The 12461-nt window shown below is 50.3% G+C and overlaps 6 protein-coding genes across 6 annotated transcripts; 3 read left to right on the top strand and 3 right to left on the bottom strand.

Annotated features, from left to right (window-relative positions):
* Positions 1-196: 196 nt before the first annotated feature.
* N7516_002500 (ESCRT-II subunit protein VPS25) lies at positions 197-867 on the bottom strand (the record flags this gene model as incomplete). The annotated part of the gene is made up of 3 exons (XM_057215220.1): positions 197-309; positions 373-705; positions 765-867. The coding sequence occupies 3 exons, from the start codon at positions 865-867 to the stop codon at positions 197-199; spliced, it is 549 nt and encodes a 182-aa protein (XP_057077103.1).
* A 246-nt stretch (positions 868-1113) lies between these two features.
* trm8 (tRNA (guanine46-N7)-methyltransferase) lies at positions 1114-2359 on the top strand (the record flags this gene model as incomplete). The annotated part of the gene is made up of 3 exons (XM_057215219.1): positions 1114-1280; positions 1417-1604; positions 1695-2359. The coding sequence occupies 3 exons, from the start codon at positions 1114-1116 to the stop codon at positions 2357-2359; spliced, it is 1020 nt and encodes a 339-aa protein (XP_057077102.1).
* A 383-nt stretch (positions 2360-2742) lies between these two features.
* N7516_002498 (LIM domain protein) lies at positions 2743-5198 on the bottom strand (the record flags this gene model as incomplete). The annotated part of the gene is made up of 3 exons (XM_057215218.1): positions 2743-3069; positions 3142-5075; positions 5126-5198. 3 exons carry the CDS (start codon positions 5196-5198, stop codon positions 2743-2745), a joined length of 2334 nt encoding a protein of 777 aa, XP_057077101.1.
* Positions 5199-6072: 874 nt separating this feature from the next.
* Positions 6073-7641, top strand: N7516_002497 (MCT family MFS transporter; the record flags this gene model as incomplete). The annotated part of the gene is made up of 2 exons (XM_057215217.1): positions 6073-6291; positions 6349-7641. The coding sequence occupies 2 exons, from the start codon at positions 6073-6075 to the stop codon at positions 7639-7641; spliced, it is 1512 nt and encodes a 503-aa protein (XP_057077100.1).
* Positions 7642-7778: 137 nt separating this feature from the next.
* N7516_002496 (exosome catalytic subunit DIS3) lies at positions 7779-11047 on the bottom strand (the record flags this gene model as incomplete). Its single annotated transcript, XM_057215216.1, has 2 exons — positions 7779-10678; positions 10729-11047. Coding segments are annotated over 2 exons (3219 nt in total), but the record flags the coding sequence as incomplete, so codon positions are not given.
* Positions 11048-11181: 134 nt separating this feature from the next.
* N7516_002495 (carbon-nitrogen hydrolase family protein) lies at positions 11182-12257 on the top strand (the record flags this gene model as incomplete). Its single annotated transcript, XM_057215215.1, has 5 exons — positions 11182-11193; positions 11251-11343; positions 11400-11683; positions 11745-11823; positions 11901-12257. 5 exons carry the CDS (start codon positions 11182-11184, stop codon positions 12255-12257), a joined length of 825 nt encoding a protein of 274 aa, XP_057077098.1.
* Between the last annotated feature and the right edge of the window lie 204 nt (positions 12258-12461).

Raw genomic sequence — 12461 nt, 5'->3', positions numbered from 1 at the left:
GATACCAAGGTATCGAGTCCACATCCCTTCCACTTTGGGCTTGCAGCCTAAGAACATGAATACTGTGTATAAGTTTGGAGTACCGGCGACGTGGTTTACCCTGTCTTTTGACCTGCACATGAGAAGCGCTTTGTTTTTGTCACGAATAGCCACGATTTATCTCATAGAGAAATCCCAGTATCTCATCTTGAGCTCTTCAAAAGAACTTAACACCCTCCTGGCCTTCACCACCAAAAACCTGTGCCCTGCCCCTCTTAACCAAGACATTCAGCGAGCGCAGCATGACATCAGTATCCATACCATGGAACTCTGTAGACGGGGATCAGTATAAAATGTAGACACTATCACCCACAACCAAAGGCATAATCTCACCTTGCGACATAGCCCCCTCCCCATGGATCAGCTCATAGACCGTCAGAACCGATCCCCTCTGCCCAGTGCTCTCAACCCACTCAACTAACACATCCGCCCACTCTTCAGGCCTCCTCCACCAAATCCATGCAACAGACTTCGGCCCCTGCCCAGCACCATTTATCAAGCTCACTGAAGACGACGCACCGCCCGCATCAGAGATCCACTCCGCTCGCCGCCCACCGCCGCCTTCCTCTTCGCTCTTGGTCATCCAGTCGATGACCTCGCGGGCATCGCGCATATCGAGGCGCTTGCGCAGGGCTGTGTTGTGGAAGAGCGGAGTTTCAACGGCGTCTATTAGGGAGAGACGGTATTGGCGGTGATGTCGGCACCAGGACTGGATTAGAGAAGACCATTTCTCGAGCTGTGACTGGCGGGTTGTTGTGTTTGGTTGCGGGGTGAAGAAGGGGGGAAATTGTAGGTTGGTGGGAAGGGGAAGGGGGGTATTGTTGTCATGTTGAAGGGTATTAAAGAGTGACAATAGCTCAAATAATGCAAATACAAGTCAAGTTAACAAGTGCAAATGTCGAGAACAAGAAGACAAGAAGACAAGAAAGTCGAAAGTCGAAAGTCGAGAGACTCCACGTGGAGTAAAAGGTGGGGCCGGGATTTTCTCAATTTCGCCGACTTCGATCTTTTCGGTTTCTCGACTTTTCCCTGCTTCTCTGCTTCTCTGCTTCCCCAGGTTGTCAGATCTTCACAATGGCCACCCAAAACCCACCTGCAAAGCGCGTCAAGCGCGAAGAGTACCGTCGCAAAGTACAGGCCCAGCAGGAATCCACCGATGACTCCGTCATCAAGATGCCGCAGAAGAAATTCTTCCGCCAGCGCGCGCATGCGAATCCCTTCTCTGATCACCGGCTAGAGTAGTATGTATTCATTCTCCTCTTCTGCCTATTGCACGTCAAACCATTTCTATGGGAATATCCATTGGGTTGTCGAGCTTCACTGGCGACAATTCCTACGCCCATCCGATCGCAAACGGAAAGCTAACTACTCCAATAGCCCTATCAGCCCCGCGCATATGGACTGGTCACCCCATTATCCTGCATTCGTGGACCCAGATACATCCAAAACAAACCTCAGCGGAGGGCGCAAGTTGACCAAGGAAGTCGAAGTCGTGGATATCGGATGTGGATTCGGCGGGCTGATGGTTGGTCTGGCGCCATTGTTGCCAGATACCCTCATGGTCGGTAAGTACAGCGCAGCGATATTCAACACTATACATATTCACACTCGCCCGAATGAATAATGAGCACCACATAACTAACAACAAACCACAGGCATGGAAATCCGCATCTCAGTGCTGGAATACCTCAGCTCTCGCATCCACGCCCTGCGCAGCCAACAACAACGACTCAAGAATAAAGCCGCGAACCCATCATCAACCGAACCCCAAGATGCCTCGACGCAACCCGAAAACACCGAATCAACTTCTGCCCCAGCCCCAGCCAACGACGACGAAATCGGCACGGAGAAACTCTTCCCAGGAAACTTCGAAAACATCACCGCAATCCGCAGCAACACAATGAAGTTCCTCCCCAACTTCTTCGGCCACCACCAACTCTCCAAGATCTTTATTTGCTTCCCGGATCCGCATTTCAAGGCCCGTAAGCACAAGGCCCGTATTATCTCCGAGTCCCTGAACTCCGAGTATGCGTTTGTCCTGCGGCCCGGCGGTCTGCTGTACACCATTACTGATGTCGAGGAGTATCACCACTGGGTTCTGCGGCATTTCTTGCATGGTGAGCAGCCGGAGGGTGGGCCTGCTCCTGCTGCGAGCAGTAAGGATCTGTTTGAGCGGGTTTCTGAGGAGGAGCTTGCTCTTGATCCTTGTGTGCGGGTTATGAAGTTTGAGACGGAGGAGTCGAAGAAAGTTACGAGAAATAAGGGAAACAAGTATGTCGCTGTCTTCAGACGCAAGGCTGATCCTGAATGGCCTGCTTGAAAAGGAGTGAAGAGGATTAGATACCTAATTAGGGAGGTGAATATGGGACCTCGGGAAGTTACTAGAATCATTCATCTATATGATACGATAAGAGAGAGGTGTTTTGAGGCGTTTTTTTCTCTCCCATTCTAAATGCATTGCCATGGCCAATATCATGTTCATCGCTAACAATCTTCGCTGGCTAACAAAAAACACAAACACAAGAACGAACAAACTCCCGAAATGAACCCCAAGAAAAGGGTTGTAGAACACATGCAGACAAATCAAGAATCAACTGATGCAACAATCAAACACCGACATCATGCGTGAATCTATCATAAAAGCAGTAATCTCGTTAAAACATTGTGGTCGAAACCCCTCACTCAACTAGATGGTGCAAAAGTTCAGCACATTCCAGGCGCCTTAAGACGGATACCTTCACATCTCTCACAGATAGCCAATTGGACCGGGCCACCGATAATGCGGCCCTTGGCTGTACGCTTGGGCTCGCCTTCACGAACGAAGAATCGGCCCTCCGGACCAAAACCATCGCCACACTCGTGACAATTGAAGCAGCGCTCGTGCCACTGACCACCAATTGCGCTGATGACAACCTCGTCCATGACATGCTGCTTGCAGCCCAGACAACGTGGCGCGGTACGGCGCGAGTGGCAGTGGAGACACCAAGCGAAGCCGTCTTTCTCGACAAACGGAGTTTGGGAATCGAAGGGCTATATGAAGAGAAAATTGTTAGTTGTCTTGCGTGTGGAAGTGGAAGTATTGGCAAGGAAATTCACACTTACATCACCGCACTCTGCGCAGAAGAAGTGGCCGACATGCCATTCGGCACCGCATGCTACTACCACTTCTCCTTCAATGGGAGTCTTGCAGCTCTTGCAACGGGGGCTGAACAGCTCGTGGAAATCCAGGTGGCAGTAGAACCGCGGCACACGGGCCTCTTGGTCATGAGCCTCGGTTGTTGCTAGTCTCTCGTCTCTGCTGGACGCGGGTTCTTGGTAGAAAGCCACACATTCGAGAGCTGTGTGGCAGTGGGAACAGGTAAAGCACTCCGGGTGGAATCGACATCCGCCAGCGGTCACAATTTTTCCCGAAATGGAAAGCGTACATAGCTCACAGCTTGCAGTCGGGACACCGGATCGTGTATAGGGCGAGTACCAACGGCTCTGCGAATCAGATCCCTGCTGTTTTGGGAAAGCCTGTTTAGTTGGGCTATTTCTCGTCGGTTGGGGCACCGGTCTGGTCGGTTGCTTGGAAGGAGCCTCTATCTCGGAGATAGTGGGCACTTTGGTGTCTGGGACGTTGATCACGGGGATTGGAGGTGGCTCGGAGACTTCAATTGTGGGGGCTGAGACCTCGATGGTAGGTGCTGCCACTTCAATTACGGGTAGGGTTGGACGTTCAGGCTTCGGCTGATCAACTGGTTTCCATGTTTGGTCAAAGCTCACGATTGGGCGTCCAACTCGATCGCTGACCGCTGAAGGCATTGGCAGCTTCTCACTGCGGTCACCTCGTCTCTTGCTGGTAGCCGCTCGGATATCATCGCTGCGCCTCTCTCTTCCATCCTGGGTGGGGACAGGTTCATCCTTTTGTTCGGGTGGAGGAGTCGGACTAGCATGCTCGTTTCTAGTGTAACTGGCGTTGTTCGACTGAGTAGGAGGAGGAGTAGCGCTTTCGTTTCGAGTGTAGCCGGAGTTACGCGACTGGGTGGGAGGGTTCTTGTGAGTTTCAAACCGGGAGATTTTATCCATCACAGGGCTGCTGTGAGCTCTATTCTGCAACCAAGGTAGCGGCCTAGGAACACGCCCGAGAGCGTTGCGCGGTTTGTTCTTCAAAGCTGACGAGTCAGACTTGGAGAAGTCTGGCTTTGCTTCGGCTTCCTTTTGAATGTCAATGGGCTCTTCGTAAATTTGGTCGTTAGGGTTCCTGAAAACCCCTTTAGATGAATCACTGCTGACGGTCCGTGGCTTGGGGGCAACAGGCTGCTCGGGTTCCTCGTCAGGTAGTTTAAAGTTGACTTTGAGGTTCTTCTTCGATGGTCCAGCGAGAGATGATCGTTTCCGAATCGACTCAGGGCTAGAGTTACCATCAGAGGAAACGCTCGACTGGCTGAATCTATTGGTCGAGGGGTTAGACCCTCGCGAATCATTTCGGACAGGGCTCTGGTTGCCCTTGTTGGCATCGGGGTTTTGGTATGGTGCATAAGGGTTTTTGAAAGCTTGGCCAGGATTCTGGTGCATCCAAACTAGCTCAGTGGCCTCATCCTGGGCTGCTTGGTGAAGACCGACATCGTCCTGGACATCCATTTTCTGCAAGGCATCTCGTAGCGACCGTGCCTCTTCCTTTTCGTGTCGTCGTTGACCATCTTCACGATAGGACAGAGCTGGAGATGCTGGAATGGGAATGGTACGTGCATGGATTTGTGCTGGAAACACGTTTTTTCGAATTGAGTGCGTACGTGGCTCCTGAGCTAAAGGACGACCCATTGCGCCGCCGCCAGGCACATGGGAATTGGTCCGACGATGGGACATTGCACTGCCTGATCGTCGATGATCTTTAATTTCATCTTCGACTGGGGCGTGCATGGAGAACGCCGAGGATGCCCTTGGCGGAAGGCTATCAGATAGATCGCTTGTTGACGCGGCTGTTCTGCCTGGGTATGGACGAGATCCTGTCGGACGAGCAGGACGATTTGCCCGCAAGTCCTTCAAGTACGTTGCTGTTGACTCATATCAGCTCTGAGTCGCCCAACACCAAAGAATCACTTACAAACTTGATCATCGGACATGAAGGATGGACCAGGAGGTGAAACCTTCCTCTGGCCAGTGGTATGTTTATGCATCATGGAATTGCAAGGATCAAGGATATTGAGGAGATATACGGATAAGTACAGGAAAGAGGGACCAAGATGAACTAAGATGAGAAGAGTCTAGTTGCGATCTACACTTGACGGTCTGAGCTGGCTAGCGTCATTGGGCTGGTCCCCCTCCCAAACAAATCCCTAAGGTCCGTCGCGAGGCAACGGATGACTCATCATATATCCTTTATCGATAGATAAGGGTTTGATTATAATTAGCCCTATTAAGCCCTAAATTGGACAACGTAGGTGCATATTCAAATATATAGTTAGTTATCGTATACAATATACAACATATACAATACTATTGTCAATATTTGATAAGAGAACCAGCCCTATGGAGACATCTCTCTATTTAAGCTAAGACATCCATTCTTCAAACCTTGGGAATAACTCAAAAATCCCCCACATCTGCCCAACTGAGACTCGACTGGATTCTCTCCGCATCGGCTTCTCGGCACAAGATACTCCACAGCCAAGTAGCGCTGACGCCTCGACTGAGAACTGCAGTTATGTTGTATGCAGATAGTTGTATATCAGCTTCTTTCATTGGTCAGATATCGCCGAATGGAAATAATGAACCACGAGATCCTGGCCATCATTTCTCTATACGAACAATCTTCCTTCCATGCTTGGATTCGGCCTTTAGTCCGATAGTCCGATGACTCCAATTATTACCAATTGATAATCTGATCGAAATCTAGTCCCTTTTTGTCGTTAGCGTGATAACTTAGGTCTCTTGCTTCTTTTCACTACAAAGTACATAATACCTCCATGTCGTGAGAAAAACGGCAACTGGTTTGGGTCCTACAAGAAGCTCATAAAAATAACAACAAGCTGGGCTTGTATCTGAGCTACCATGGCAGATAATGTGCCAATTGATATCATCCGTTCCCACCAAGACGATATAGACCGAGAGAGCGCAAAACAGGAACAGAAGTTGCATCCAGACTCGGTACCACTTGACGTCGACGAAGATGAAAAATATAAGCGCGATGTCGCCCCGGATGGTGGCTATGGCTGGGTCTGTGTCGCCTGTGTTTTCTGGATTAATGCGCATACATGGGGCATCAATAGTGTGAGTCATATATCTTCGCCTTTGCACTACCATCTTACTAACAGGCCTAATATCCAGAGCTACGGAGTCTTTCTGAGCTATTACCTTTCAAATGATGTATTCCCAAACACATCTGCTCTATCGTACGCCTTCACAGGCGGCTTGAGCATATCTTGTGCCCTCCTGGTGGCCCCATTAGCCACCCACATGATCCACAAATGGGGTGTACGGTTTGTACTCAACCTAGGCATCTTCCTCGAAACCCTCTCTTTAATAGGGTCCTCATTCGCGACCGAGAAATGGCATATCTTCCTTAGCCAAGGTGTCTGTTTCGGCTGGGGCATGGGCTTCCTCTTCGTGGGTAGCGTCGGTATCACCCCGCAATGGTTTGACAAGCACCGTGGAGTAGCGATGGGCATCAATGCCGCCGGATCTGGTCTCGGCGGTCTGATATACTCTCTCGCAGTGGGCGCTATTATCCCGCGCTACGGGTTGGGCTGGGCGTTCCGCATTTTGGGTATCATTTCCTGCGTCGTGAACCTGGTCTGCTGTAACTTGCTCCGGGATCGCAACAAGGCCGTCGGTAGTAGATTCACGGCTTTCCATCTGCCTCTCCTACGTCGCCCGGAGTTCTTGCTCTTCCTCGGATGGGGTGTGTTCAGCATGCTAGGCTATGTGGCACTGTTGTTCAGCGTTGCCAACTTCGCCCTCTCCGTTGGTCTCTCGTCGCACCAGGGGAGTATTGTCTCAGCGCTGCTCAACCTCGGTCAGGGTCTCGGCCGTCCGTTTGTTGGCATGTTCAGTGATCGACTTGGTCGCATTAATATTGCCACTTTCCTCACTTTCCTCTGCGGTCTATTTTGTCTCGCCATCTGGACTTCTGTTGATAGTATGGGCGTGGTATGCTTCTTCGCCGTTTTGGTTGGCACTGTCGCGGGCACGTATTGGGCTACTGTTTCTCCCGTCCTGGCGGAGATTATTGGTATCAGAGACCTTCCTTCCGGATTGAGCATTACCTGGCTCACGCTTGTTGCTCCTTGCACTGTCTCCGAGGCTATCGCCCTTCAGCTCCGTAGCCATGATATTGGTGGCGGGACTTCATACCTGCGCGTTCAGTTATTTACTGGATTCATGTATGTTGGTGCTTCCTTATGCTTGTGGGTCGTCCGAGGATGGAAAGTTGGCGAGTTGGAGCGTGCTAAGGGACGCCGTGATCCTGTCCAGCCTGGCCCATTGACTGGAAATCATGGTGGAAACGAGAAGCAAGACCACCCTACGGCTATTGCACCGGCCTTGGAGGCTGGAATAGATGCTCCGTTATGGGCCCCGGTCAGCTTGGTTCGCAGAATGATAACTTTGAAAAAGGTTTGAATATAATTGCATAACTAGCGCAGAGTACAGATATGGCAGACAAACTGAACATACAAAAATAGACAATTGTCTGTCATTCATTTGATTTGAACGCCGTTTTAACACTAGATCTAATCTACATGGATGTAGTTCTTGGTTCATGCCTCCGTAACCAGAATCCGGACCCTTCTCTTGCCGGCGCCACGACCCTCTTCCTTGACGGAGCTGACATTAACACGGACCTTTTGGAAGAGTTCAACAGTCACACTGCGTTCCTTCTCCGGGTGACCCTTCTCTTCCACGCGAAGGGTGTATTCCTCACTATCAAACTCCGTGGTGCGGTGAGGAGCTAGCTCCCGTCTTTCGGCGACAGAACGAGCTCCAGATTCACCAGGCAGGACAAAGTCTTCCAGACGAACGACACCTTCAATACCGAAGCGGGGAACGAAAATTACAACACCGTTCTCGAACACGCGCATGACGTATCCTTCTTCTTCAATACCCGCATCAACACCGTTGGCGGCCATCTTCTCTCCACGGGCCTTGAGAGCCTGACCGACGTAGTATTCAATACTAGCGCGGCCGGCATGCTGTGCGTTGCGGTGACGGACGTTGATGTTGCGGCAGATGTCTTCTAGCTTGTTGCGGGTGCTGACACCCTCGATGACTGCGTGTCCATCCTCGCCTTCATACCCAATGGCAGAAGCCAATTGGCGGTGAACCATCAGATCGGCATATCGTCGAATGGGCGAAGTGAAGTGGGTGTAGATGGGCGAGGCAAGACCGTAGTGACGGAATTCAGATTCGGCAAAGGCGCCCGCGCAAAAGTATTCGGCAGAGGTCATGCAACGGGTCGCCAAAATACGGACCAGGGTGTTGAAGAATGGGTTCTTGGGATCGACACAGCGGTCCAAGGAATCAGCCAGAGCCCGCGAGCTGGAGACATCAAGCTCCATGTTCCGCTTCTTAGAGAGTTGGTTTTGGAGGTCCTCGAAATTCTGGGGCGGGGGAGTGGCGTGTCGACGCAGCAAGGCTGTCTGAGAAAAGGACTCGTAGACCTTCGAGCCAACAGTGATGTTGGCGAGAAGCATGAACTCCTCGACCAAGCTATTAGTGTCAAGCATAGCCTTAGTCTTGACGTCCGTCAAAGGATCGCCCACTTCGTCACCCTCAGACTCAATGCGGACTTCTGGGGAGGCAAGGTTCAAGGCGCCGGCGTCCATACGCTTCTGACGGAGAACCTTGGAGAATTTCAAGAGGGTGCGCATGCTTTCGGTCAGATCATCTTGCTGTGATTTGTCGTCAATGCGTAATTGAGCTTGTTCGTAGCTGAATGCTTCCCGGGAGCGAATGACCGACTTCGTGAAATTCGAAGACACTATCTCGGCATCAGGTGTAATCTCCCACAGAACCGAGAAGGCATATCGTTCAACATAGGGCATGAGAGAGCACAGGTCTGTACCAAGAAGATGCGGGAGCATGTCGATACGCTTATCGACTAGGTAAACAGTGGTTCCGCGAACACTGGCCTCGAGGTCCATTGGGTTGTTGGGCTTGACGAAATGCGACACATCCGCAATGTGGACACCAACCTCAAAGTTTCCATTTGGCAGGAGACGCGCGTGAAGTGCGTCATCAATATCCTGACAGCCAGGTGGATCGATACTGCAAATAAGCAAGTCTCGGAGATCTTTCCGGCCGTTCCAGCCCTTGTCTTCCTTCGAGGCAGGGACCTTCCAATCATGCCCTTCAGATGGAAGGCAGTCCAGCACAGACTTCGGGAACGGCTTGTACTGCACGTCATATTCAAGCAATAGAGCCTCGGTTTCGGCGCCCTTGGTCTCGAGCTCTCCCAGAGACCGAATGAAATGACCGGTAGGGTATCTCGAATCCCGGTCCCAAGAATCGATGGTGACAAGAATACGCTGACCGATAATCTCGCTAGCCTGTCTTGTGCGTACTCTGATCTTCGGGATACGCTTATCCATAGGCAGTAAGAAAACGTTTTGTTGCCGTCTGCCAGAGGCCTGTGAGCCAGTAGAATTCGAGTCAACGTGACCAACGTATTGACGCCAGCTGCGCTTGATCACACCAACAACCTTGGCAGTAGGTTGTGGCTTGCCATCCGAGTTCTTGCCATGGGCCTTTTTGACTTCTTCCTGGAGAGCTTTGCGTTCTCTATCCGTCACCACAGCCTCGGTCTCCTCAGTATCAGGGTTATCATTACGGGTCACAGCCTCCTCATCCACGATCTTAGTCGAAGGGCTCTTCCACTGGTCCTTTGGTAGTACTTCGACCACGACAGAATCGCCTGCAATAGCGCGGTTACTGTTATCACGGCCCAAAATGAGAAGAGGTTTATCGAAAGCTGCGGTCTTGACAGAGGCTTCCAGGTAGTTGTAAGGAGAGACATTGAACACTCCTTGGTGCAATGTTCCGGCTCGCAGGCCAGTCGTGAGTTTTGACATTGAGAAGTATTCTGGGTAGAATAATTCCCCGCGAGTTGTTTCTTTGGAATCTCGCGCATCCTTTGACTCGCTGATCATATCCAGCAACATTTCGGACCCCTCCAAACCGGAGACATAGTCGGATAGCGACAAGGCTGCCACATTTTCTTCTTTGCATTTCCGAAGGTTCTCCTTGTCATCAGTTATGACTACAATTGCTGGAATCGCCTTCTCTTTCTTTCCCTTCTTCGCTGATTGTTGCAGGTGGGAACCGTACCAGCTTGCTACCATGCGCACAGCGCGATCGTTCCTGTCGTTGATTGTTTCCTCCGGGCCTCTCCGAACATGAGTCTCTCGGCGGAACTCATTGAAGAATAGGTAGAAGCGCTTTTCGTCTGACTTGACGAGGGCCAGAAGACGGTTATAAAGTGGCAGTGATCGGTTTCTCAACTCCTCGAGGACGGTCTGAAGGACAATCACATCGTAGAAGGCCCCAGTGTGCTCGAAAAGATCCATTCCATTAAGCAGCGCATTTGTATCTGGAACAAGGTAGTGACCTCGCGGGAATGCTGTTGTGCCGGCGGGGCGATCGGATAGGACGAACGGCGCAACTGTTTCGCATTAGCAACTTGCCTGACCATCACCATGATAAGTTCCTTACTGTTTCCATTGGCATCAGCCGGCGCAATCGTCGGGCATTGTGAGCAGAGCTTAGAAGAGCAAGGAATATCTTCTCTCAAGTAGAGCTCGCGGACAATCTTTTGCACCTTTCCACTTTTTGTGGACCTAACGAAGACCTTGCTGGTAACATTTGCGGCCTGTGGGTTGGCAGACAAGTCTCTCCTTAAACTCTTCATCGCGACGATAGGATTCCACCGTCTAGCAGTTGCTGGATCTGTCAAAACCTGTGTGTCTTGTGAAAGATCCGAGGTGAGAGTCTTGGCGGGAAGAAAGGTTATCGCAAGATTATCGCCCGCGATAACTGGCTGAGTCAGCATACGGGCTCGTCACTTTGGGGTCGAAAGATGCCATTCGATTGCTATAACAAAGTACTTTCTTGGTTCTTTTTTTGAGGGTTTTTTTAGGTTCCTTTCAGGCCTGAAATTTAGTAACTATGGTTTTAGCGGTATATACACCATCCATCAGGCGTAAATCACACGACTAACAATCTGCTTTGATATAGGCCGTGGGGCAGCTATGCTCGACTAGCAACATAACTTCGAATCTAGCTCAGTGCAAGGTGTTGGTTGGAAAGGCTGCTGCAGCAGGTGCCAAGGTAATCTTATATGTATTCTATTGCCAACTATCTGATAGACAGCTCATATATGTTAGGTGCTGTTTCTTCCAGAGGCATCGGACTATATCGCATCCTCGGCAGAGCAATCCTACTCACTCGCACAATCTGAAGAGAGGACTAGCTTTGTATCATCTTTACAGAGAGATGCTGAGGAACAGAACATCCACATCAGTGTTGGAATTCATGAAGTAGCTTCTGAAACCAGGCTCAAGAATCTATTGATTTGGATCGATGATAAGGGAGTCATTACTCAAACCTACCAGAAAGTCCATCTGTTTGACGTTGATATCAAAGACGGACCTGTACTCAAGGAGAGCGCGTAAGAGGGTTCACTTAAGATTCGATAGTGACTTATAATTCGCTAACCTTGAACCACATAGGAACGTCCAACCTGGGCAACAAATTCCAAGGCCATTTGATACCCCCATAGGGCGTGTTGGTCTAAGCATTTGTTTTGACGTAAGTACAGTGCATGTTGACATTACATCGAACATCAGTTGGTTCAACATCTTACTCATGCTGGATTATGTATCTAGTTGCGTTTCCCAGAGATCAGCCTGGCATTGAGACGGCAGAATGCTGAAATCATCACCTACCCATCAGCATTCACTGTTCCGACGGGCAGAGCTCATTGGGAGCCTTTGCTCCGAGCAAGAGCTATTGAGACCCAATCATACGTGATTGCAGCGGCGCAGGCAGGCCCCCATAATGAGAAGAGACGAAGTTACGGTCATTCTATTATCGTCAACCCGTGGGGTGAAGTGGTAGCAAAGCTGGAAGATGAGCACCAGGAACCACAAATTGCGACAGCCGATATTGACCTGGATCTTGTGGCGAAGATTAGGCGTGAAATGCCGTTGCTCCGGAGAAATGATCTATATCCAGAGATTTGAGAACCGTACGTGAATATATGAATAGCAAGGAAGCGAATGTCAGTCAGCCTTTTTTTCCAGTACATTTTTTCATATATTCTATAAGATACACCTGGTCCGTGGTTATATATAGAAAAGTCGATAGTCGATTTCACGAATTAGGCCTTTTCCCCTTTCCTGCCGTGAAACTGAGAAGAGGATAGAAGATCCACAAAAGAGACATCT

This window comes from Penicillium verrucosum (assembly GCF_028828655.1).
Source record: "Penicillium verrucosum strain IBT 35672 chromosome Unknown utg000001l_segment0_segment0, whole genome shotgun sequence".
Classification (NCBI taxonomy): domain Eukaryota; kingdom Fungi; phylum Ascomycota; class Eurotiomycetes; order Eurotiales; family Aspergillaceae; genus Penicillium; species Penicillium verrucosum.
The sequence above is the reverse complement of the archived record's forward strand: the minus strand, read 5'-3'. Positions and strand labels throughout refer to the sequence as shown.